This window comes from Passer montanus, unplaced genomic scaffold, assembly GCF_014805655.1.
Source record: "Passer montanus isolate IOZ18808 unplaced genomic scaffold, ASM1480565v1 scaffold66, whole genome shotgun sequence".
Classification (NCBI taxonomy): Eukaryota; Metazoa; Chordata; class Aves; order Passeriformes; family Passeridae; genus Passer; species Passer montanus.
In genome coordinates, this window is record NW_024371704.1 from 5,884,439 (window position 1) to 5,911,649 (window position 27,211).

General features: G+C 40.2%; 1 protein-coding gene across 2 annotated transcripts in view; it reads right to left on the reverse strand.

Annotated features, from left to right (window-relative positions):
- STAT4 (signal transducer and activator of transcription 4) overlaps positions 1-26,685 on the reverse strand; it is a 39,731-nt gene extending 13,046 nt beyond the window's left edge. The window contains exons 1-13 of one of the 2 annotated variants that reach the window (XM_039728573.1): positions 26,622-26,685; positions 24,263-24,391; positions 22,643-22,787; positions 10,053-10,151; positions 9,095-9,187; positions 7,134-7,212; positions 5,472-5,557; positions 4,698-4,849; positions 3,410-3,568; positions 2,425-2,517; positions 1,540-1,599; positions 740-757; positions 569-662 (exon numbers count right to left, since the gene is read on the reverse strand). In XM_039728573.1, coding sequence (XP_039584507.1) covers positions 569-662; positions 740-757; positions 1,540-1,599; positions 2,425-2,517; positions 3,410-3,568; positions 4,698-4,849; positions 5,472-5,557; positions 7,134-7,212; positions 9,095-9,187; positions 10,053-10,151; positions 22,643-22,787; positions 24,263-24,390 — 1,206 coding nt within the window. In that variant the 5' untranslated portion in view covers position 24,391; positions 26,622-26,685. Of the gene's footprint in view, positions 1-568; positions 663-739; positions 758-1,539; positions 1,600-2,424; positions 2,518-3,409; positions 3,569-4,697; positions 4,850-5,471; positions 5,558-7,133; positions 7,213-9,094; positions 9,188-10,052; positions 10,152-22,642; positions 22,788-24,262; positions 24,392-25,365; positions 25,499-26,621 lie in introns of those variants that run through there. The other variant, XM_039728574.1, reaches the window with a different exon arrangement.
- Positions 26,686-27,211: the final 526 nt, after the last annotated feature.

A 27,211-nucleotide genomic window follows, 5' to 3' on the forward strand; every position in this document is an offset into this window, starting at 1 on the left:
AACTACACTGATGCACTGCATCTGTGGTTAAGGCCCAAAATTACCACAGGCAAGAGAGTGTTAGTCAGCAAGCAGGAGTCACTGGGCTCTCAGAGCAGTTCCACAAGCACTGCTCTAGTCTCTCACGAGGCTTTATCACAGGCATTAATTTCCGATAGATTTCAAGCATTCAATTCTATCTCCCCTAGAAATTGTGGTGTGGTTTTTTGTTTGTTTGTTCTGTATGTTGGGTTTTTCTGCTTGGTTGGTTTTTTTTTTTCTGTTGTTGGTTTGGTGTTTGGGGTTTTTTTAACCAAACTCAGTTTCTGTGAAGCTTTTCAATTCAGTATGATTACTCTTTTCTTTTCTGGTGGTAATTAGGATTTGCTTTGTCATTTCTGTGAAAATATATAGTCTTATTTTATGGAATGGATGAAGTATGGAATGGCATAAAGAGGTTCTAGGAGTAATCTTTTTGTACAAACAGAAAGAAAATGAGTGTGGCCTTGACAGTAATACAATTCTCCCTTCAGAGTTTCTGAAGCATCTTTTATTTCTCTACACACAACAGTAAAAGTGTCAAACCTACCAAATGTCGAAATTCTACTGACAAGCTCCCATTTGCAGACTCATCCATGTTCATGGCTTTCACATGTGTTCCACACAGAACAAATCTACGGTTACTGCAGAGGACATGACAGTTATCTACTCAAATACCAGTGGATTGGAAAAAATTAATAAATATGATATTTTGTCTTACCTTACAGTTGAAACATTCCTAGAAGATAAGAGGGGTGGGGGAGAGGAAACGGGTTGTGAATCAGTAAATGTGTAAGACAGAGCTTGTACTGAGAAATGTATCTGAGATGGTAGATTTTGCCCTCCTCTAAGCTGGTTTGTATTGACCCTACAACTACGATTTTTAAGCTGAAGAACTGAAATTCATACTGTCCACTTAGACTTTTGCATCTGGCCATATGTAGGTAGTGTACTTTATCTTGCTATTTATTATCAGACAGTACACAACTTCTGAGAGAAACAGCCCTGGCTTCTCTCCTGCTCCCTCCTCACTGGGTGTTTTCCCTCTTTCTTGTGGGCCCACATCTATGTCCATGCAGCCCAGGTGGTTTTTAGGGGCTTGCAGAAGCACAGGAAGCAGAAGGAGGGAGGTAGCTGGTACCTAGGGCTGGGGATGTTGCATCCTCAGAGCTATTTCAAAACTGACTATCCCATAAATGCAATACAGTGTGATTTCAAACTTTTGTGTAATGCTGCTGTATCAGTCTGATGACTTTTTTTTCTAAGTCTTGAGACAAATCTTAAATGGAATTCTTGCCTCTAATTTGAAACAACCAGTTAGACTTAGCAGCTTTGTTTTTAAAAAAGAAGTCTTCCACATAAAAAAGAAGTGTTACTCTGATCTTTTAACTGGTGGGTTTTTAAAGTTTTTCTTTTCATTTTAAAAGCAGTTTAAAAATCAGATAGGGTAGCCACTGAAAAAAAACCCCTGTGTTGTCTCTGTAGGGAGTAAGAGAATATCTTCACTTTTAAGTTTCTTACTTGTCAATAGTTGCTTTCACTCTGATCTGGTAGTTCAGCTCTGGCAATTTAATTAGCAACCTTCAAAACAGAAAATGAGAGAGTGGGTATTAATAAATGTCTCACCAGAAAACACTAGACTGGTTATTATAATTGTTATAATCTGAAATTGTTATAATCTGAAAACAGATTAGGCATCTAGGATTACAACACAATTTGCAGGGTTGAATTCTCAGAAAGAGGAGCTGGGTGGTTCCAGTGGTAGGTGCCCTAACCTCCCTCTAAGTGTATGTAAAAGTTAGCATGTGTTTGAGGGAGTGGCTGGAGTGACACAAAGTAATTAGGAAATGGATATGTATAATCTCTGCATCACAGATGTGTGTGTGCTTTCCTTCATGTCCCTCTTCTCATCCCCAGCCCTCTGTGACCTTTGTGCTGCAAGGTGGAAATGAAATGAGAGTTCCTCTCCAGCCTTTGCTCTTTCACAAAGTCAGGGAAGGAGCTTCTGGGAGAGAAATAACTTGTCTGTGATTCACCCAAGACCCCCCAAATGCAGCAGTTTCTGTTTCCTCTGTGCAGAAGTGGCTCTCAGTATTCTGATTTTGGCTTGTATGATAAGGATCATTATTTACTCAGTTTGGAAAGTCATTCCAACAAGAATTCAATGCATACAGAACCCTGAAGGTGATGCCTTTAGCCACAATGTGCCTTTCTTTCTTGTGTTTTACTCTTTATTGCCACTTGTTCTGCATGGCAGATTCTGTGGACTTTATATCCCCATTCCAGAAAATTTCCCTGCAGTTGAATGTATCCCTAATGCAGGTTGGCCTGCTTTGCTTTCTAGATTCTCCTAGGATAAAATAGTGTACACAAATGGAGAAGTTTATATCAGATTTTTTCCCTTACCTTAATTTAACAGTGAACTGTATTAAAGTTTTGAGAACCATTGGCCTCTGGGGGTGTGTTGGCATGCAGGGCTGCCTTTCAACCACAAAGGAGCTGTGTGAGAAGTGAAACAAATAGATTTTTAGGAATATGTATGAACAAACAGATGGGGTTTTTTGAGGGAGAGGGAGGAAGGGAAGAGGGCTGGTATCTCTTAGAGACTTGTTTCTCTGCAGATGCTGAAGTGGGAGCTGTGCATTCCAACTCTCAGTTCTCAAACTGATCTAGTGGTCTAACTTTCCCTGAAATTACTCCCGTAAGAAACAGATATTTGAAAGACATTGAAAATTATACCAAATTCTATGGTTCTAAAATACAATGATGATGAAAGTCTTGGTCTTCCAACATTTTATCAGAGCCATAAAACAGAGTATGAAAATACACTGAGCATGGCTCCAATGAAATTAAATTATAATAATTAAACTGTCATTTTAATTTTTATATATAGAGAGAGCAAACAATTGAGCCCACTTTGCTTTCAGAGACTCACTTGTGGTATATGTCTAGTGTAGCCTGTACAAAAGGCAAGAGAAATTATGCTAATATTTTATCTACTAATAGAAAGGTGAGTTGAGAGGGCAGCAGGTAGCACAGCTTTGGGGAGACAGAGGAAAAAAAAGGAAAATTTACTGTAAAAAAAATGGCAAAATAATAAACACAAAACCTCACAACTTTTCTCAGCAGAACGTACATAACTCCTCCTAGAATTAGGGGATTTCTGACATTCATTTAAGAGTCAGAACTTGATGACAAACCCTTAAATGCTACCCATGAGAACCTGGAACCTTCAGCTTCTATGATGACAGCTGTACATACTTCTTGTGTTAGGAACCTGGTCTTTAAAATCCTCAGACGTTCAAACTTTTTTTCCCCTTTTTCTTAACAGTGAGCTCTCATTGTTTCACAGTTGAGGTGAAGTTCTGCGCTTTGGCAGTGGCTTACGCACTTCCGGAAAAGGTTGTAGAGCAGAAAGTTGACTTTTTCCAGCAGCTGAGGTCTTTGCACAGGAATAGGGTCCCCATCGTAAGTCAGTCTGGTCAGGAGTTCATCCAGCTTTTCTAGTTGCCTTCTGACTTGAAAGAGACTCTCTGCCAACAGCGTAAAGCTACAGCAAGACAAAGGATTAGTTTGTAATCTTTCTTGTTAACCGTTTCTTGGAACTGAAGTTCTTGCTTGGGGAAAATCAGAATCTGTATTGAATGATGCTTTCCAGCTTTGCCCAAACTCACATCCATTCATCTTTTGTTTATATAAATACATTGGGCAAATCACCTGCTTTATCTTCAAAGATAAGTGTTTTCACAATTGCAACACCGTCTGTGATAATTTGGAAGAAATATATACGTGGTCCTGATGCTGTACATGCAGGGCACTTGTGCTAACATTAATTATTTCCTACAGCTCAGGAGTTTTGCAAAATGTACGCTTTAAAAGGATAATATTTATATAGAATGAGCAAGTTAACAAGACTAAAGAAGTGTAAAAGCAGTAAGGAGAAAGAAATCCAAACACACTTGATAACAGTTCAGCAGGGTATGTGCATATAGAATTAGATTTTAAATCTACTTTTAGCATGTTCGTTGGGGGAAAAAAAGTACGTAATTAGAAAAACAAAGAAACCTACACAGAAAAAAAAGAGCAAAAAGCCACTTTTTTTTCTGTTTTAAAATTTTCTTGATAATTTTCCTTTCTTTTTAATTCTTTCCTTTTACTTCACCTTTTCCATATGATAGTTTTGATGGGAGAGTAATGACCATGATGTTGTATTGACATTGTCTGGCTATTCTATCTTTTAAATATAATGCTATTTTCTTTTGATTTGCAATCACTTCGGAGTTGCCACCACAGAGACTACTGCCATTCAATCCCTACACAGTGTGAAGTCTGGAGGAGTGAGTCAAAGCAGAAAGCCTCTACCCAGCTCCTGCCTAGACACAACTCCCACTGCCTTCAATGACAAACCCAGTCAACACCATTCTTACTCAAGCAAAACTCCCAAAAGGGTATGTCTCATTTATCTGCAGGATACAAACCCAAAAATTAGTGATTACCACGAGTCAGGCTAGTGTTCATTCTGAATAGCGAATGCTGCTTTTAGCTAGCACCTTTTAGTTACTTGCTCTTAGCTGCTGGTGAAGTTGCTGCTGTTGCAGCTGATCTAAAGGAATGATCACTTCAAGTGCAGCAGACTTCCTGTGGTTTTCAGTGGAAGCGCGAGGTCAGGGCAGGTTTACCAGTTCTGGAGCTGATCGAGCCCCCCGTGGAGGGGCCCCCCGATGCAGGCAATCTGCTGCCGTCTCTTCCAGTCCAGCAGCTCCTCGGTCAGCATGTTGCTCATCAGCATGTCGATCTCGTGGATCACACGCCCTATTTTACTGAGCACTTCCTGGAAAATAGGAAAGGTCTCACTAACTGACCACAGGCAACAGCTGTAGAATTCAGCAACTATCACGAAGCGCTTACTACATTTTGTTCAATTATTCTGAAAGTAACCATGTTTAGTTCCTATTGCTTCAGTGACAGGATTCATCATCCATTGTATATTAATTCTGAATCCCTATGAACTCTTCAGTAATTTTTTTTTTTGGGGGAGGGTAGGAGGGAAGAGTGTTGCATTCTTTGTGGGCATAATGTCTCCAAGGTTTTGACACTTGCAAACTCTGTCAAGTTCAAAAAGTTCTGCTTTTGTTTTGCATCATATAAAATGCATTGTGTTTTTGTTTGCTTGATTTAATCATAACCCTGCTCTCATGGACTCAAATTGCTTCACTCTTAAGGTGTGCAGATCCATATCCTTGACTGAGCTGTTACTTAAATGCCAATTTCTTAACTTCTAGTTAAAATCAACCAGACCCACCCAACCATTATGCAAATTTTTAACTCCTGTGAGATGAGTCGGTTCTTCTAAGATGAGAATTTAGAGAGGCACACATACACATTTGAGTATTTGGTGTGAGAATAAGGGGAGAAAGCAGATTAACCACAAATGACAAAACATTGTCACTAACCTTTCTCTTGTAGTCTAAAGTATTGAGCATCGCCTGCAACGCCAACATTTCCTGTTTAATGAGGGCACTGTTTTTGTCATTCTGCTCTGCAGGGGATAAAAAAAATCAGTATAAATACATGTGTGGGTGTGTATGCCTGTTCATAAGGGGAGAAGAGGAAAAAGAACCTACTACCAGACTGCAGCAAGAACTAGTGAAAAAATAAACTATAAACATCAGTAGATTATGTAACAGCATATTTAATTTGGATGGACTGGCTTTAGTAAGAGTTGAAAATCAGGTTTTATGGATCCTATCTGTAGATGTGTCTTTGGGGCAGGAAAAGGCAGAAAACATACAGATGATACCCAGAGCTGTCTAAATTTCTCATCCCTGTGCATACTCCTGTGTATTATGTACATCTGGCTTGGATCAATGATTGATCTGTACACACAAACAGCTCGTGGTGTCAGCAGTTAGACTAAAGCTCTTTGGACTTGATGGGAATTACAATGCCTGGCTGAGAGGCATTTGAAACAGAGATGAAGCATTCATCACCAGGGGAATTTCAGCAGCCAGGAGCACTGATCACTGGGCATTTCCCTCCTCTGTCTAACGTTTGTCCTTCTCTGGATCAGACACTATTTTCAAGAGTCCCCAAGCTCACCCATGCTCTTTCACATGCAGCTCTTTCCCACCCTCACTTTTTTCCAGCCTTTTGCATCTTTCATGCTACATCCCAAAAAGAAATTGGTGCCAGCTGTGTGCCTGCTAAGCTCTGGATGGATGCCTTCCTGTTGAGTTAGGGTAGATGTTTCCGTAGAGGCAGATGAGTAACCAGCACCACCTCAGCCACAGCAATTGCTCCCACACACTCTAAGCTGTCTGTGCTGGAGCAGAGCAGTGAAATTTTAAGCCCTGAAAGTAATTTATTGTCAGCATGTTTTATTTTGGAAGTGGGGCAGCTTTCAGGTATCTGTATGGTCAATAATTATGATTGACTTGATGACTGGAAACTCATTAACCCATGGCAACTCTTCTGATGGTTGGGTCATATCCAGCCTTCCACATTTAGGACTGATGTGCTTAAGGACTCGGACGTTTCAAGCCCAGTATCTTTGCATGTTCAAAGGAAGGTAATATAAAGATATCTGAGCAGACAAAAGCAGACCCCAGTTTCTTTTCTGAAAGAGATCATGCAAGGACTGTTCCACATGCAGATCTCAGCCATCACAGGCTGGTCAAACATGCATTCAGAGTGCTTACCAGCTGGTTATCACCACTGTGGTTAAAAAAGAACAGAAAGTCAAGTTAGAGGTGAGAAAAATCAGTTCTGCACAACTCTGGGAAAAAAGTCTCTCCCACATTCTCCCAAAGAAGGGCCATGTAAAAGGTGGGGATATTGAAAAATATGTTCTTTAAATTAAGAAATGTACTACTTTATGTGCCATTAGGCACCTTATCCATAGGAAATAAGTATACTTTCTTAACATGATCCTCTTTACTCTCTTAACCCCAAAAGAGTCATTGTGTTTCCAGGACTAAAATTTTATATAAACCAAAGATCCATTTTTATGTTTACATATATTAATCACGTAATGCACAAAACCCCCTGATGCTGGAGTCTTGCTGCAGAATCAGCCATTTCCTAGGAAATCTAAAAATTAGTATAAAAACTCTTACCTAAGCTCTGTATTGTTTTATACCTGAAGTCAAATTCCTCTTGCAAGTCTTCCAAGTATTTCACATCTTGGTCAGTCATCTTTCCCAGGAAAGAAATTAACAAATTCATAATGTAGTATTTTCCTTTCTTACAATTTGAAAACCCTGAACAGTTCTGGGAACCCTTGTTTACTATCTTGTAAACTTTGTAAAGTATGATTGAATAATAAATTTATAGCTACAGACTTGTTTTACTTGTTCAGAAAGTCAATTATCCTCTATCCTACATTTGACAGTGGTTGATTCAGCTTTATCCCTTCTTGTTTACTAGTGCAATGACATAAAAGAAAGTAGAAACAATTGTGTTAGCCTGAGCTAAACTGAAATTATTATGCCAATAATGCTACTCTCTTCTTGAAACTTTAAAGCAGGGCAAAGGGATAATTTTACATTTACTTAAATGGAAATTTAATTGGGGTGTGCAAAGTCAGAAAAGGTGGAATCAGACATAGGAGTAGAGCTCACAGAATTTATTTACAGAATGTCTTATGAATTTAGATAAAAAAATGAAACCTTTTTGCTGCTTTGGCATTTTGCAGCTTTCTTTTCATATGTGCTATAAAAAATATTAAAGATATTTTCTAGTAACCAATCAATGATAATTAAAAACACCCCATCAAAAGAAGGAAAATAAAACTGGAGGAAATTATCTGTTGTACTTTGAAGGTCTATTTCTGTGCAGTTTATAGGAAGCCTTGATTTTGCCAACAACTCATAAACAAGGCTTTTTGGTTTCCTAAGATGTGCACATTAAGTCTGTGAAAATACAGAAACTTGTTTGCTAAATGAGCCCACACACAATTAGCCATTTTGACTTACTCTTTATTTTAGAGACTAAAGTTTTAAATTATACGTGTAAAGTATGAAATTACATGCACGAGGAGCTGGCTAATTTCTGTGTTCAACTTAATTACCTACTAAAAAAACCCCCAACCCCGCTATCTAGAAAATGTTCTCATTTTCACTGGTCCTTCAGGGGTGGCTGTGCTTCCCCACACAGGCAGGAGGAGCAGCATGACAGGCTGCTGCTTTGTCTGCTCTGCAACTCTGACCTTACAACTTTATGTGTAGATGGAGACCTGGTATTACATTCTTCTGAAACTACTTTATCCTGCTAAGGGTTTGATCTCTCTAACCCTTCTTCTCTTTGAAAGGAGACACTGATGAGAGAATGCTGCTTGGATCTCTTTCCAGTATACCAGAAGTGTTGCTCTTGAACAACATATGGACAGGTATTTCAAATATAGTTTCTACATTGAGACTGCTGCCAAGCTGAAAGTGGGGCTGGGATAGCAAAAAAGTCGTGTGTACTCTGAATCCTTATCCTGCCTTGAACTGAATGAGCAGCTATTCTCTGAGCTTTCAAGGTCTCTGGAACATAGCTACAGGTTTGGCTCAGCCCAGCTCTGGCCTGCAGTGGCATGAGAGACTCCTCATGGAGTGTGGTTACCATCAGCTGCCAGTGTTCTTGTCCCCTCATGGCTCCAAACCACGTAATTAAGTCACATAGCCTCCGGCTTGACAAAGGTCTCGGTACATGACTCAGAGGTTGTGAAGGTTAAGCTACTGCTGACCCAGCTTAAGGAGGTGAAATTGCAAAAATACTTTTTCTGAACCTCGCATCTTTTTAGAGACTGTAGCTATGCTCTTACTGTACTCAGTGGTTTGCCTGCAACTTCCCTAGGGATGAGTGTGACAGCTTTAAAAGAGGGAGCTCTCACACTGAACCCTGACAGCTGCTGACATCCGAGGATCCAGGTGTGTCCTGAGCTGTCAGTCTGGGCAGATGTCCTTGGAACAATGGAAAATGGATGGTTGTGTCAGTTGGCAGAAGCCGTTGTGCTACCCAGCTTAAAGATAGTTCAGGTGTGTCTGTATGAAAATCATGTGGGCAGAGACAGCACACAAGACAAAAAAGGTACCTGAGCGCTGTTCTTGATGGCTGATACTTTGTGTTCTACATTTCTTTGGCGTTCTGAAACCACAGAGCTCTGTAGAGACTTTTCCAGTGGCCCCTGGAACACATTGAACAGATAAATGGTGGGTGAGTAATATTAATAATAATAGGTGATAGAAACTGTACTGCAAGTTCCAGCACAGAGAGGGAATTCTGAAGCCAGTGTTCAACCATCTGGAGACTGCTGTAAACACACAGACAAGTTTAGCTCTACACATTTAAAAAACATGCAGCTTTAACTTTGAAATCGAAGAGATTAAAAAGCGTGGGTATTCTCAGGCATTAAACATCTAGTAAATGAAATATAGATTATTAGATTTTTAAAAACAGATCCATGGCACAAGTCTCATATAGGAATATATATTACATCCATAAGTGATTAAGAAGAACACGTTTGTCTTAAAAATTCTGTCTGGGTTTTAATAATGTAACAATTTGCCCAAAATAAGTTTCATATGTAATTTAATTTTTTTTTTTTTTCTCCAAACATAAAAATCATCAATAACTATAAATCATCCGACACATATGTAATTTAAATTTTTTTTTCTCCAAACATAAAAATCATCAATAACTCTATAAATCATCCAACTCTATTGGGTGGAATGTCTTCTGCATTCCATAGTTAATATGAATTAATGCATTGCATAATTTAAAATACACACATCTGTTTTTTAAAGAATAATCTCTTCAAAACCTTTCCTACAGATTAAAGTCTTTGAAGATTAGCTGTGACATGGAAGTCCCTCATAGCAATGTTTCCAGCAGAAGAGCCACTAATGAAGTTCAAATGTGAGTTTAAAGGGCAACATTTGGCAACCCCTAATGCACACAAATCACTTCAGTAGAATGAGGGGACAGGATTTGGTCTGAAAAGCATGTGAGCAGATTAACATGGAGCAGATTAATGAAATGTAATTCATTACCTGTACAGGCATGCTGGCTGCAGCCAATATTCTTCTTTCTTCTCTTAAGCAGTTTGAGATGATCACTGCTATATGCATGGGATTACCATGATATTTACCCTGCAAGCACAAGTAAATACAACTCAAAAAAATTCCAGAATTCAGGATGTCCCTCTGGAAATCCCAAGCAACATGATGTATGAGTGTCTGTGAGGTACAGATTGGTGTAAGTGAAAAAAGACTCCCCTTTTCATGTGCTAGTTCAGCCTTTCAGGGCAGCATCAGTTAGTGCCACCATCATAAAATATTCTGAACAATGTTCCACAGAGATTATAAAGATACAATTCCGAGATGTACATAATTTGAAGATCAAATTGCTCCCCTGCTAGCACAGCTGTTTTGAAAGGGCTTTCCTGTCAGCCTATTCTGGGCACGATTTTATCACGTCTTCGATTTTCAATAGGATGTTGCTGCTTAGCATGTAGCACTTCTGCCAACAAAAAAGTTTGTAAGCATATCAATATGGTAATGATGCAAGCAGGAAAGCTTCCTCAGCATAAAGCAGGAGGCTTAAATTTTAATGTCTATGAACAATTTTTCTCTTTCAAAAAATAATGTGCCTGAGCTGAAGGAATAAGTAATTTTTGTTCCAAGGTAAAGAACAAAAAAAAAAAATCTATATTTTTATAAAGTGCTGAATTGCTGATGCGTGACTGAGGACTGGGCACAATTTGAACTAATATTGGTTTATGCTGTATTTATAAAATTGGAATGATCCAGGACTCTCAAGAAGCTTCCTTTATGGTGATATATTCATTCAGTGTTTCTCAGTACCCTTCATGCAGTTCATTCAGTATCATTCATTCAGATACCCTTCATTCAGTGTTCATAGTGTTAGTCCATTCATCAGGATTAATCTATTTAATTTCTTTTCCTGTACAGTTTTCAGTTCTGGACTTACTCTATTTTCTTCTCTTTATCATTAGTCTTCATTTTCATAATATCTCCCCGCCGCTCAGAACCGCTTTTATTCTAGCTGTCTCTGAATGTGGTACAATAAGTTTATACAAACTTTAATTGATGCCAAATTTTCCTTTGATATCTCATACCAATTGTTATGTTAGACACAAGGGTGTGAATGCATGTGACAGAAATGTGAACACATTGCTTCTGTATGCAACGAGTACTGTGGCATTAAACATACCTTTCTAATGCTTTTCACTAAACATTTCCTGTGAGCTCATGCATGAAATGTGTAATCTGAAATGTGTTTTGACTTCAATTGCAAAGTAAACAAATACCATATTAAAAATGGTAGTTTTGATCATGGCAACTTGGTTTGAGTTGCTTGGTATTAAATACCATGTGTACTGTGGTTCCAGGTATGGGCTAAGGTGAAAGATACAGAGCTCTTAAAACTAAATAACCAAGGTACCAAATGTTCCCTTTGAAGAAAGCTTTCACTGCCCTCTCATTGTTAGCAATGAAATGAAACCTTGTTTCTATGGTTTCTGAAATCTTTTCAGGACAGGAAAAGTACATGCCAGTGCACACCCAGAGTAGCCCCAGTGCTGTGCCTCCTTTGATCTGCTTAAAAGCAGTTCAGGATGGTACTTTGCTCCAGCAACCATCGGTATGTGAGGAACAGGAGTTATGAACCTGACTGGTTTTAGGAGCTTCTCTGTAAACAAGAAGTGGTGAGTAATACTACCCAGGACACACTTTGCCTCAGATGAAACACCAAGCCCTCCCTCCCTGCTTGCTTCTTCCTGGGCAGTGGGAGGAGACTTGATTAAGGATACACTGCTTAGTTCCATGTCAAGTAACAGTGCCAGAGATCTGTCACTACACATGACTCCCTGGCAGCTCCATGGCTGTAAGGACAGTAACTACGATGTCACTGCATGCTTCCTTCAACACCACGGCACTTCAGGTCCAGTAATATATTCACAGTTCCCTTTATTGGGCATATTCCCAATCTCTCTCTCTGTAGTGTCAGGATGTAGCTTTAGGAAGGGAATAGAGCATGTGGGAAATGGCTGTGATCTTCCTGCAGAGGGTTGAGTGGGGTGCCATGTGGATCTGAGGTCCAACAGCAGCAGCCAGGGCAAATTAACTGCAGCCAAGAGTGGTTGTGCTCCTGGCTGTGCTCCAGCCCAGTGTCTGACACCTTAGGAGCCAATCCAGGCTGCTAACTGGGATGGAAATGACTCCTGCTTTTTTTACTGGCTGGGTTTTCTGCTCCTTGGTGGACTGAAACTGCTCAGCAAAGGATCAGTTTATTATTAAGGATGAGCACAGGTGAAGTTGGGAGAGGGGGAACAGTCCTGCCTTGTTTCAGCTGTTATGGCTAAGCCTGTCTCATCCATCTGTACCTTGATTAGAGGGTGAAATGTCCTGTTACTAATAAGGCTTGGGATGAAAGCTGTGGGGAGAAATCTGCCACTGCTGTAAGTCCACTGATGGGCATATTAATTCCTCTGTTAATTTCTGCTTCTGGCTGTTACTCCTTTTTGGTAGTAAAACAGGGTTTCACCTTCACCCTAGATGGCCAGTAAGTGTTCATGCCATGCATTGGTACCTGAAGCTACAAAGCCAAGACTTTGTAGCTTACCTTTGAGGCTGACCTTAGTCCTGGCTTACCACTGCCCAATAGAATTCCAGCACTGGAAGGGTGTAAAGGAGTAAAAAAAAAAAGCTATTTAACCAAGTCAAGAAGAAGCAAATATCCTCTCTTGGAGCTGGAAAAATGCATTTATGTAGAAGATGCTCTTAAAAAAAATTCTGACAGTGGGATGTGTTAAAATTCCCCACAAAGGATGCCGGTTATTAGGGACTTCCCTAGCATTTCTAGACACGATTCATATGCAAAACTTTCAAAAACACTTTCTTCCTCTCCTTTTCTTTGTTTCATTAAGAGAAAAACATCTGAATCAAGAGACTCAGTGGAAATTCACTTTTCCCCCTCCTTTTCTTTCTTCTCTAACTCATAAATCTGTAGAAACAAGCTGGGTCCATAGTGATTCCCATACTTATGCCAGGCTAGTGCTTCTTCAACTTGATTCAGTTTGAGTGGATGCCAAGAAGGTCAACAGAGAGCTGCCACCTGTGCTCCTGGAGCAGCTCCTGTTGCAGTAAGGGAGCAGATGGATTGCAACTCCTCAGTAATAAATGCATAAATGAATTGTAACACTAAATATCTCAATAATTGCAACTTACTGAATAACGATAGCTACTAAAAGTCACAATAACCATGTTTTTGAGTCTGGAAAAATAATAACACTAAAAAATGTCTGCCTGTGTTTTATACTTCTCAGCTGTAATTGCACTTTGGAATGCACTGCTTGGTGTTCCCTTATTATTCATCTACTTCCAGCTCTTGTTGTTCTGCTCTTCCATTTTGTCTTTGGCTGAGGGCAGAAATTGCCCAACATGATCTTGATTTCTGAATGACTAATTGAAAACTATCTTCTATCAGCAAAGAGTACTATAAGTTGGAAAATTAAGGAACTTTAACCAAAAATGGCTTGAGATGGGAGAATCCTAAATCAGAGTGACATGAACACTAGCAGCCAGAAGAGGAAGAAAAGTGTGGATTCTTTAGATATGTAAAATTGTATTAATAAGTTTCAATGTGTAAGGAGAAAATTTATATTTGTCCTTTGACAAATACCAACACAGAGAAATTGAAGATTCGCTTTTCTTCTTTCAAATCAAAATGTCTGCTAATATTACTGTAATTTTGTTGTTCTTAGAGGTTTTCTTTCTCCTCTCTTCTGTTCCTGTGAGGTCTTTCCATGCCATGAGTTACAACAAACAACAAATTATCTTATTTGGACTGGATTCTTCTCAAGAACTACCAGCATGGTGCTAAATTTAAGCAAAAAGGGGGAACTTGAACTTTCATTCTGAACAGGTGACAATTTTCTGAGAATGCTGATGACATTTCCTTGGAGAAAACCTTCCTACTGCCACCCGGCATGCACTCTTTCCACTCCAGGGACATCTGTTGTGACAGTATCTTACTAGATCTTGGAGAAAAACAAAGAGGCATTTCTGCAAAAACAGTTTGTACGTTATAGCATGCAGAGTTTATGCCCTTTAGCCAAATTTTAGAACAGCTTGAGCTCTTTGGAGTATGTTAAAGGTACATGAAACGGTGGCTGGGGAAATGCAAGCTTAGATTCTGTAAGCTGCAAGGTCATGGATAAACTTTAAAATACATATTATGACATTTTAAAATACATGTGCTCTCAAAAAGAACACCAAACAAGTTTAAGTTTTAGTATCTGCTTGCTCTGACAGAAATGAAGAAATCTAGACCAGAGTCATTCTCTTACTCTTCTTTTCCTCCCGTTTTTAAAATGTCAATATTTTAGCTGATTTTCCTGTGGGCAGCTCCATCACAAAGTGGTTCACTCCCAGCCACACTAACGCTGACAGCTGTCCGTGTGTCAAAGGGCTCTGTACACACCTATCAGTGAATACTGGATGTGCACTACGTGAGCAACTGGCTCTGTTTTCAGTGGTGAAAGCAGGGATTAGGTGTTAGTTGGTCTCAACTTGTAATGTAGAAGGATGTGCTATGAAACCCTTAGAAAGTCAGTCAGGGGTTTGCCTGATTATCTCTGTGTTTTCAAGATGACCTAAAAATGGCCTTGAATAGGTTTTGGTGCTTTCCAGTTCTGAAAATTGCTTCAGAATTTGGTCAGGCTTTCTCTTCTTTTCTCCTTTATTTTTCTTTTTTTCTTTCTTCTTTATTTTTCTTTTATTTTTTTAACTCTAAAACCATCAGCTGTTTTTATTCTCATTTCTGCTAGTAAAAGCCCTTCTTGAGCTTCTTAATTGTATACAATAGGAGCTCTGCTTGGAGGTGTGGAAGGGTTATTTAGTATGACCATTGAAGTGTTTGTTCATACTGAATGAATATTTAAAGAAGCTGATGGAAGGGAGGAGAAATAGGAAACAGCAAGACAAAGTCAAGCAAAAATACATTTCCTTCCCTATTGCTTACTTATGATATGATTATTTTACAAAGTCTGATACTCAGCATCTTTCTGGATAAGCAAATATCTCATCTTTCATAAAATCAAAAACAGGGAGAAAAACCCCTTTTGTCTATCATTTTATTTTTTAAAAGAAAGAAAGGTTTGGTTTAGCTGTGTATCTCGAATGTGTGGGTGGGAAGGCATAGCTGTACATACATATTTCCCGTTTTCACCTTCAAATATGACAAATAACACTTCACCTTGATTTGTTTTCTACCTCTGTTTATGCATCCAGGCAGAAAGTCTAATGAAGACAACAGCAGAATACAAAGAATGAGTTGGTCCTTGTGTTAGCCTGATAAAGGTTAAGTGCTTGGTAATTTTTTGAAAGCTTGTACTTAAACAGGCAGAATTCTTACTAAAAATATTCTACTAGAAAGATGCCTCTGTTTTATCTAGGTCTTTAAGAGGAAGTACCTGTGACACTATTTAGACTGCTCTTGTACTTTTATTTTTAGATTTCTCCTTCCCCCTCTCAAAATATGTGAGAGAACTTAAAGACAACCTCATTGTTTTAGAAAACTCCTATGATGTGTGGGAAGTGCTAATACACAGCTTTGTAGTCTTGTAGTTTTCTCATAGCGTGTGATGCATAACTTCCAGATGATCATAATTTTTTCTGGGGGCATGTGCAACTAAATTGCAATAGGCAAAGCTGTAAAAGCACATGAATGAGCTGTGAAGGCAGAGGTTTTTTTCCCCACCCCTCAAGTTCCACTGCTGAGTCCCTCCCAGCAGACACTAAAACCACCCAAGGAATAACCTACAGAAACAGCAGATTTCTGTGCAGGTAGGGTGAGATAAAGCTACAGAAAATACATTTTTCTGTGGAAATCATCATCAGACAGCAGAACTGTATAGACAGAGAGGGGTAAATAATGTAGTGATGCCTCTTATTTGATATTTATTTGAGAATAAATAACTTGTTTAAATGACATTTATTTGAAAGTAAATAAAAATACCATGAAAAAGGGTAAAATAAATACCGTATGAAAAAGAGTAAAACATTAGAGGACAGAGAGGACTGATCTCCACATCCCCCTCTTCCTCTGGGCACAAAGACCTGAGTATTATTAACTAATCTCTCAGGCTGATGTTCAACTGCAACTGGGCTCTTAATACTTCAGAATGAACAAAGCCCACAAGAGGTTATTTAGTTTGCTTGTATTTTTACTTCTGTCTGCAAGTTAACTCCTTTTCATTCTACAAAACCAAACTGAAAGGTTTATAAACTTTTTTTTTTGCTTTCTTTAAATAATAACTAGAAACCCCAAAGTATTTTACTTGTACCAAGTAACCTTTTTCAGCCTTGTATCAATAATTTTAAAAACCTTTATTAGCTGCAGTCACCAGGCTGCAGTTGCTAGGAGCAGACACCTAGCTGCTTCAGCAAACAGACTTCTGTGCGGGGTTTCCCATTTGCACGCCAGAATTTTCTGTAAACAGCTTTAATGGTTGTACTGAAAAACTCACTGGGAGCAGTCGAGTACAACCTGAATTGTGTTAGACAGCAGGACACTCTGGTTCAAAACACGTCCTCCTTTACTGTGTTGAGTTGTTGATCTGGCAGGCTACACAAGTGCTAAATAAGTGTAAATAACATTTTGAAATTGATCTTCTGTGTTTTATTAGGAACTTTCCCTATTTTGTTCCATTCTCACTCTTTTGTAAGCTTTAACAGGAAACTGCAACTAAAACATCAATGGCTGTTTCCACTCTTTGCAACTGTTTCTCAGCACGGGGCTCATTAGAATTGTTTGTCGAGCACCAACTGGAATGTCCTGTTTCGGATGTAATGCTATTTTATCCACTTTCTTTGATGTACTGGAATGAATAATCTTAGGATTGTTCCTTGCATTCCTCATGTATGTTCCTTTCTGGTACAGAGGCTTTTGTAAACTGTCCGTTGAACAAAATAACCTTTATTTGTTCACTTAGTTCTCTCTGAAGAAGCACAGTGGTGCTCATCGAAGATGGAAACAAATTGGGCAGTATAGCCAGGAACGTGACACAGAATCAGGAATGCTCTGCTGGCTTACTGTTTTAAGTAGCATCGTGTAAAGATGTATTTGTAGAAAAAAAAGTGCCTTAATATATGTTGTTTCAGATGACACAAGATATTTTCAGAACAATTCCAGACCTTTCCATAAAAACAGCCAGAGCTGTGTAGGATAAAGTAATGTAACTAAAGAACTATTTCCCAACTACTTACTCTAACTTCCAAAAGCTTGTTTTTATATAACTGGTTGGTATAAATCAGCAGATCTGGTGCTTCTGCCTGACCTCTCCCTTTGTAAACAGACCCTAAGGTGTTAATGGTGTGTGTACCCACAGACCTGCTCACTCAGGCATAATCCCATTACCCTCCCTCCCCTCATCTCAGGCTCTAGCAGGGCTGGCGAGTTGGTAAAGTTCACCAATACTGGAGAATCTGCTGTGAGAATTAAATTAATTTCATGAATATACATAATTTACAGCAAATTGTTCCCCAGAGCACACAGTATACTCATTAATTCGGGCTTCAATTGTAAATGAGCAGAGCAGCCCTTCTTATTCTTGAAATCTGTTATTTCACTTCTATAAAGGAAAATTTATGTAATCAGATTTCACCCTGAATACCATAAATAGAGAAGTGACACAGATGCATGTTGCCATTAATGAGAAGGGATTGCTTTCAGAAGTTATCTTGAGACTAGAGTATAAATAAGGGCTTCAGTTATGAGTAGGATGATTCTGGGAATTTCTGCTTTTTTCCTGATGAGTTTGTCCTGCACCTGTCACAGAGCACAGCACAGACAGAGGCTCCTCCTGAGAGCTCATCTGAACCACACTTGGGCCAGGCTGCATTCCACGGAGCTACTTCTTGTCCAGCAAGAGGAGTGCTCCAGCTTTCCAGCTTGGAGCGTGTGTGGGGAAGGACATCCCAGAGCTGAACAGGCAGTTGCCACCAGCATCATTCCTAAATGCAGCGGTGGGACGCGGGGGCACATCTCTGATTCCCAGGCTCCTCTGAGCCTCCCCTGCCCTTGGCAGCCTGGCTGCTGTCTCCCAGCCCAGGATTTTGGCATGTGAGTCAGGAATGTGGACAGTGCCTGTCCTCCATGAGGGTCTCTGAGCACTGGTGTGTGGCACTGGTGCTTACATCAGGGCCAGGTGTCACACGTATGTGACGCTGTCACGTAGAAACGTTCCTTCTGAAGACTGGGATGTAATCATCCACAGACCAAGGTCATGCAGACTCCTACATCTGCAATTTGGTTCCTAGAAGTGCTAGGCAGCTCTTCCAAGCTTAACATCTGCCCTTTACATTTTGTTGTCATAACAACAGCACAAACCATCTCCTTGTGACTAATCTGCTTTGCTTTTCTCCATCTAGATTTTAAGGAGAAAAGCATAGTTTCCCCCACTGCCTCTGAACATTTTCTCCCTCTTCCCTTTCCTAGACTGCTGCTGGGGGGAGCAGGAGCTCTCTATGAAGAAGGACAGAGAATTTAATCTTAGAAAGTGACTGTGCTGTTCTGTCACTTTCTAAGAGCACAGCAACAAAAGGCTGCTCTGCTATAAAAATGAATCAAATTTACTGACTTGAGAAGTAATAATAATGTAGGAAGTAAATAGGAAGGATTTTAACCTAAAATGCTGACCCTGATTTTAATACAGTATGTGCATTCATAGCAGATTAATGTCAGGAAGAAGAGATGTTTCAATGAAAGCAAGAACTAGAGAAGTGAATTACAGAGAGCTAGCAGTGACCACAGCTTCTTGGCTAAGTTTCTTAACACTATTTTCAAGTGCTTATAACTTGTTTCAAATTACATATTTCCTGAAACACTATTCAGTGTTTCTTTTTGCCTGCAGATAATTTTGGAAATGTAAGCAGTCTAAGCAGGAATGCCACGCTCCATTGTTATTTCTCTGATGTTGAGAGAACAGGGATGGTCCCTGCGTTCTAAAAGCAGGGGTGCCAAGCAGACCCACCTTCCTGCCAGGACTTCTGCTCTTTGCCCTGCTCAACCCCCAAGATTGCCCAAAACTCTGTATTGCAATGGAGACAGGCAAATTCTCTTTTCTTTCACTATTTCCCTTCTTATTTTCACAAAACAACTAACATATTTATGTAGAGATGTTTCAGTAAACAGTCTGTATAGAAGATTTTCTCAATTTTATAACAAAAATCTCAGGGAAAACTTTTAAGTGAGGTGTGCTTGGCTGTGGTGCTGGAGTCTCCTAGAAATAACACTCTCCATATTCAGGAACAGCACTGGGAATCTTGATCCTAAGGAGTCCTTGTCTGTCTAGAAAACAGCTGCACAAGCCACTTATGAAGTGTGCATTGCTTCCTCTTCTAAGGCTGCCTTTCACTAACCATCCAGTTATATTTCTGATTAAGTGTTAGTCTCTCCATTTGTGTTTTGTCAAGGACTGCAGGTTGCTTTTGAATAGCTTTTGTGTGCTCTCTAATTGAATTTTTCTTTATTATTGCTATTGTCATAGTGTTGAGGAGCCTTTACCACAGCTCAACACACTGTGCTGTGTATATAGTGATAAGTGCTGGTTTCCAGCATTATCTATTTTGTCAAGCATTACTCAACAGGGTAACACAGTTTGGCTCAAAATAATGAACAAACATTGTACTCAGATCTTGTATTGTGGTTGGACAGCTTTGTGTGTGTGCACGATGCACAGGGGTCTGTGCATCTGTGTGTGGTTCAGAGGGGAAGGAAGAGGAGGGAACTGTGAAATTTCAAAGAAGTGCTTGCACTAGAGAGCGAAGCAGAGATAAAGGTGGGCTCACGGTAACTAACCTTCAGAGAAAGTCAAACCAACACTGTTCACAGAGTCATCAGATAGGAAAAGATGTTTACAAAAGCAGCTTCCTCCCCTGTTTAGGAACCCAGTCTTTCTTTCGTCAGTCACTGAAAAACCTCATTAGTTTCACAGTGTAGCATTCCAGCCTCCCATTCCCTAGGTGGTGTGCTGGGATAAAAAGGACCATGGCATCCTGCTCTGTACATCAGTCACATTTTTCTGGTGTTGTCTCACAAACCTGTCACAAACTAGCTCAAATTGCAAGAGTTAGGTATCTGCAAGGGCTTCCAGCTGTGGCTGGGAAGCCAAATGCCCATTTCCAACCTTATAATATATTTAGCAATAAAATGCAAGCAGTGATGCATTAACAAAAGATTAGACCCATAATTAGATAATTTGTATACTCAAAGTTAGGAACATTACAGAACATACTGTCCATGCTATGTGTCACATTCAGTCCATTAATCACACTTGACAGTTGATAACAAGGATAGGATGTCAGCTGATTTCAGCTACTATAGCATTTCTTTACTGATGTACTTACCTAATCAGTGAAAGAAATAATTTTAACAGCTGCAGCAGGAGACTGCCTGTGCAGCTCTACAGAACATGCAGCCCATACTTTGGCTGAAAATGCATTTATCCTCTATGTCCTATACCTTATATGTTGTAACATAGTGTTTTACACAAAAATCAAAATTCTGGTGTTACAGCTTTCTTAAGCCAGTATAAATTATTTTTCTTATCCAATAATAGGTTGTTATCAAGCACTGCAAGAACGTGGTCCTACTCCAGCCTATTCTAATTATTTTGGAGATCAGAATATAGACTGTGGGTGATAGTGTTCAAGATCAGGAAAAGCTCCAACAGTGAAAGTGCCATCCAGTTTTTGGTGGTTTACATGTGTATTTTGATAGCTTTTTGTCTAAATTTAGGTTATGTGCTGTCTTGATGCAATGAAGAAAGGTCAACATTACTAGTGATAAGGAGAGCTGCTGTTTTGGGTTTTTTTCTCACCAAGAAACATTCTACTGCAATGCTCAAGATTCTGATCCTGTTTTATAAGCAGTATAAATAACCCAATATCACACATGTGCTCTCAAGGAGTTCATAGCACTGTTCAGCTGTAATGGGGATGCCTGAGCATTTTGGCTTGTTCTGGAATTGTGACTCAGACCCTAGCACCTGAGAAACCATTTAATCACAAATCACTTGAAACTCCCCTCCTCTTGCCTTTCTGGAATAAGCCTCCTTTGCTTTGTGCTCTTCCTGAAATACATAATGATATAATTTCCAAACATGACAGGACTTGAAAGAAAGCCTTTTCATTCAGGCCATTTCCATACTGATTATTACATGAACTCAAATGAGTTCACCCAAGGCCTGATTGCTTGGCTTGGTGTGCCCAATTTGGCAGAGCACACAGAGGTGATGCTTCAAATTTTGTAAAAAAATTAGACTAAAATAAACGGGACGAGGAGTAGAAGGAACAATGAGAGGCTTTAATTTTGTAGAGCTTGTATGTAAATATGTTCTAGTCCTTCTGCCTGTTCAGGTACAATCATAAATGCATTGTCTTTTAAGGCAGGAATACACGAGTGTAACTGCTTGGCCTGAAATGCTCTTTCCACACATCTTCTCCTGTGGAAGAATCCTCTAATAAGGTGGTACAGCTTTGTGGTAAAATGTGCCAAGATCATTGCAGATACAACAGGATTTCTGCAGCTGAGTAAATTTGGTGTTTGAAGAGTACTGAAATTATGAAAAGTGCTGCTCCAAAAACCAGAAAAGAAACAAGAAGTGACTATATTTTTAAATTACAGGAGGCTGCTTGCACAGCATAGGATGAAAATAGTGTCATATTTTTCCATAGCAATGGAAACAGTGTCGTATTTTTAAGAGGCCACCGTTAGGGATAAAGAGTAGAAAGAGACAGCCATGAAGAGAACAAAGTGATTGATGAAGTCTTGCTAAGATTTTCCAGGCCAGTGTGTGTGTATGTACATATGTCTCAAATAAAGAAAATGTTTGGCAAGCAATGTAATTATCATTTAAGTACTTATGGAAAACACCATCAAAGAAGAGAAAAACCCCCAAACTTTCATTAAACTCCATGGCATATCTGCTTTATGCAGAAGACAGATAGATGTCAGGAAGTAGGTGACTAATCAAGTGGAACTCTGAGAATCCTTGCCTTAGATAAACAATTATTAGAGAAACATTCAGCCAATCAAAATAAATATCATTTTGCAGAAGCCTAATGGTAAATCCTTTAAGTAATTCATAACAAATAATTCCAGAAAAGCATAAAACAGCAAGCATGCTAATGATTTACAGAGGTTCCTTTTTCATGGTGCTGCCTTAAGCCCCAAGCATGTATTTTATTCCATAGTTAAATATCTGTAGGTGTCTGAGAGGTGGTAATTACATTTGTAATAAACATGAGCATCTATAAACACTGTACAATGTTATTTGTAAGAGCTCAGTGAAACACAGAGCTAAGAAGTCACAGCATTTGTATCCAAACTGCATGCATTGAAACAGGAATTACTGTTCCACAGAAAGACAGTGGAATTGTTATTTTGAATTATCTTGTTGGGGGCTCAGTTTTCCCAGAGCTGCTCGGAGTCTGTGGCAGTCAGGGCAGCTCTGAGCTGGGCATTGGAACAAACTGCACTCCATAGAGCTCGAGCACTGCCTCCAGAGACCAGTGAGAGTGTGCAGTGCACCTTGGCATCTGGAGTAATGACCCACCTGCAGCAGCTTCCTGACTCTTTTCAGGTTGTGGATCAAGAGCAGATTCTTCTCCTGCGACACCCGGTCCAGCTGCTCGTCCACCTGTATTATCAAATTCTGTAAAAGGATCATTGCCATGGCTTCATTGTTGGCTGCAGCCTCCCTAAAGATTCAATGAACAACAACAACAACGCACATTTAAAATGCTGTATGATGTGTCAATCTAGCAGTACAGAAAATTATAATCTATTCAGAAATCTAGGCAGGAAAAAAAAGACTTTAAGTATATGGAGACTTGCATATAGTTAGAGCTTGTGAATAATGATTTTTATGATTTTGTGAGGTTTTTTAATATTCCTACAGATATGCATAAAAAGAGGGTGAGGTATTTGCACAGACAGTAGAGTCAGCCAGAGGAGACAACCAGGGTTTTCTAGTCTCTGGTCCAGTGAATATTTAAATACTTCCAGCTCACTTGTCAGAGGAAATGGGGCTTATGCAAACTGTCCGTCTCACTCAGTCACACAGATATAATTTCTGAATTTGCTGCCCAGTTTCAGACAAAGTTGGCAACAGGCTTGAAGTCCAAAAGATAAAATTCTTACAAATTTCATGGCAATCTGGCAGGTTGGTAAAAGAAAGGAATCCAAATTAGTGCCTCCACTGAGGGGAACAGCAGCAATAACTTGCTCCAGGAGGCAGCAGCCAGATGGTCAGGCAGAAGATACATCACTTCACACCAGGAACCAGCTGAGCCTTCCCCCAGCCAAACTATTTGGGGATACAGGAGGACTCTGAGGCTACTGGTCAAGGGTATGTAGGGGACACAGGACACAGACAAAGCCAGGCTTTACTGTTTCTGCTGTTCGTGGTACAGCTTGGTAAGTGCAGGGCAATGGCATTAATGAGCAAAACTGAGGAAGAAAGTTTGGACAGCATGGCATCCTTGTCCTCTCTCCTTTCCTCATAAATAGCAGGTGCCTGTTTGTGATATGCCTGCTAACTCCATGTCTGGCAAAAAGGAGATTTTAATGTTATCCATGTTGCCACAGCCCCAAAAAGATGGAGCCATAAACCACAAAGAAAGATTCTCTTTCTTAGCAGTTTTTCCCCCCTTCCACAATAGTCCTCCAATAGTCCTGTGGATTTAGCTTGAAAAATTGAGATGCCTCTTTCTGGTATGACTAATATTTTTTTTTCTTTTGCATTTAGTTTGGAATCTTCTTAAGGTACCTCTCAAGTGAATTGAATCCAAATTTGTGCATAAATGGACCTCCTAGAGAACACTTCCTGTAAACAGCTGGCTTGTTACCCAGAATTATCCAGCTTTAAGTGCAATTTTGGACAAGAGAATAATTTTATGCTGCAAGAGGTAAATGTATAACATTTCCATTAAAAATTAACTTCTATTTTTTTTAAATCAATTTTTATTGGATTTTGTTTAGGCATAAGTTCAAATGTGAAACTTCACCTCCCAATATTCCCTAAGTTTAAATAGCTAAATCCATAACTAGTGAAATAGTACTACTGGAGCGTAGATACCTGCTCAGTTTGTAAATGAGCACCCTAAAGCCTGCCAGCAAACAAAAGAATTGTTGGTGATTGAAATAACAGGAGACAGAATAAATGAAATCCTACCAGTCCTGGCTTTCTATCCATTGTGCTAGCAGGTGCCGGATTTCCATGGGGAAGTTGTCGTCATAGAACTGGTCCACCTGCTCCAAAAACTTTATTTCCAGTTGTTGAACTTGACTCCATTGGGACATACTACAAAAGAAAGGAATGAAACATGTTTACAACTGAAAAATGAATATGAATTACTAATGCAAACTGCATAAATCAGTTGTTTTCATTGTAGCTCTTATATATTTTGACATTTTATTCTGTCTTTCAAAACAGGTGGTACTTGAGTAAATTTAGTTAGTTAAAGGGAAGAGGGAGAAAAGTGAACAAGACCATTAAAGAAGTTTTGGGTCTAACGCTTGAATGGGCATCTCTGTCAATTCCCTTCCTTTATGTAAATTTTTGGAGATACTTTATGACGCTTATAAAGTGGCAAAAGTGCATTTATACACCATCTCTCATCAAGGGAAGAAGTTTAGGATTGTAGTCTTCAAATCCAGGTAGAACTATTCATGTTGAAGGGTATTGGACAGCAATGATTTTGCTCTCTTCTTGGTGAATTCATGCCAGTCAAATTTTTCCTGAAGTCATCATGGTTGTGTGTTACTGTGCTGTTCCTAAGGCCCCACATTTTCTGTTAGGACAGTACTGCTTTACAACCTAAATCTAGTACATCTCTACTTTAAATTACCATAGAATTATATTTGATGTGCCCTGGGATCTCAGTCCTAGGGCTGAGATCAGTGAGCTCTGCCAACATTCTGATCCCCCAAGCAAGAGGTAATCTTCCATTTCTTCTTAACAAAAGACACAAAATATATTCAGGGCTAAAGACTGAAGGGGGCCAACAAAATATGGATGTGTTGTAACATTTTTGATAGAACCTTTTCCTGAAGAAAAAGACAAGATTCCATCAAAATGAACATTTTTGTAGAAAGCTGACCTTTTCATATGCAGCTTTTCTATTTCCAGTTCTGAATTGTAATTTCAGAATGTCAACAGTTTCATATAAAGATATCATATTTTAATGCTGTAGTATTTCATGATGCATTTTTAAAGTCAGAAGAAAGGGAAAAAAAAGTAGTATCTGAGGGTTTAATGGTGTCCTGAGCACTTACTCATGCAAAAGTAAAAGTGACAGGTTTTAGCTTCTCAGGGAAAGCTGATAGGATGATTCTGTGTGTAGTATGAAGAAACTGTATATAACGTCAGTGGAAATGTGCCCAGTGACTTTTCCCTCCTCTCTATTACTTCCATTCTGAAAGGAAAAAAGTATTGCCTGAATATTTACTTTGTTTCTTTAAATTGCTGAGAAGGAGTTAGGCACTGGAGTGTTTCACCGTGTTGCTGTATTGACAGTTACAAAGAATCCCAAACCTTATTTCTAGTGATATGTGCAATCAAAAATCAAATCATAATGCATTAATAACTTAGAGAATAAAATCACAGAATTGTTAAAGTTTGGAAGGGACCTCCAGGATCACTGAATCTGACTTTAACTTTTTTTTTTTCTGAACTCACACTCAGGAAAAAAAAAAACAACTAATCAGATTTTAAGTCTGTTACTTTCAGTGGGAGTTTTTATTGTAAATGCTAGTGAATTCTGGTGATTATGATATCCTAATAAGGTTAGTGAGGAAATTTAATATTTTAATCTAAAGTTTAAAATAAAAAATAGGCAAGAATTTGTCCAGCCTGCAGCCCCCTTAGGCCGGCCATGTAAGTTGCAGGGATGCTCACATGCATAAACTGTTGCAACGCACATGGGTAGCATTTGTCCCTGGGATTTTTGCGACGTGCTCTTACAACCCATGTTTCCTTTGCACAAAAGGTTTTGCAGGGACAGCTGAGAAGTTTGAGCACTTGTAGCTCATCGTGAATGCCCCCTGAAGGGAACTGAAAGAAAGCTTTCAGGAAAGATGGGGCAGCACTGCCTACAAGAGAGGACAGGGGGAATAGTCTCAAAATGAAAGAAAGTAGGTTGCGATTAGACATTAAAAAAAATCCTTTACTGTGAGGGTGGGAGCAGTCTGCCCAGAGATGCGCACTCCCCATCGCAGGAGGTGCTCGGGGCCAGGCAGGATGGGGCTCTGAGCATCCTGGTCTCAAGTGCAGGCTGTCCTGTCCTGACCGCCCTGTAAGGCGGCCGGCAAGGAGCGGGGATGGAGCCGAGTCCAGCCGCGCTCCGGGCAGCGCGGAGCAGCCCCGGGTTTGCCGGGGAGCCCGCTCCCATCGGCCCCGCCCGTCCGGGGACCGGTGCGCATCCCGTCCCGGGTCCCATCCCATCCATCCCATCCCAGGTCCCGTCCCTTCCCATCCCGGGTCCCGTCCCGTCGCGCTCGGAGCGCTGTCCCCGCGTCCCCGCCGCCCTTGCCTGTGCCGGGTCGGGTCGGGCCGATCTCCGCCGCCGCCGTGCCGCCGCCTCCCCGCGGGCTTTAAGCGGCCCTGCCCGCCCCCGGCCCCGGCGCCTTCCTGTGCGTCAGCCCGCGGCTCGGCCCTGCCTGTCGCTGGAGCCCAGCGACAGGTGCCTGGGCAAAGCTCAGAGCCTGGAGGAAGGTGCTGGCCTTCAGGAAGGTGAAAAACACCGAAATCTTTCGCGTTCGTGCTGGCAGGGCACAGGGCTGGGTCCCGCCGCGCTGGGGGACAATGGCATCCCTGGGGACTCAGGGTTGTGCTGCTCCCCCAAAAGCCGCGGAGGCACCGGTGTCCCCAGGGCCCGAGCTCTGCTCAGTGAGAAGGCAAAGGGCAGTTCTTGGACGAGTTGGGCCACGGAGCAAACTCCCCAAACTCTTGTGACTTAGAATCATATAGGTTGGACCAGACCTCCAAGAACATAGAGTCTAAATTTGGCTGAACATCGAGCCTAAATTTGGCTAAACATCACCATATCAACGTAAGACCCACAGTCGATTGTTTTATTCAACACCTCCAGGAACTCCACCACTTCCTCGTGCAGTCCATTCC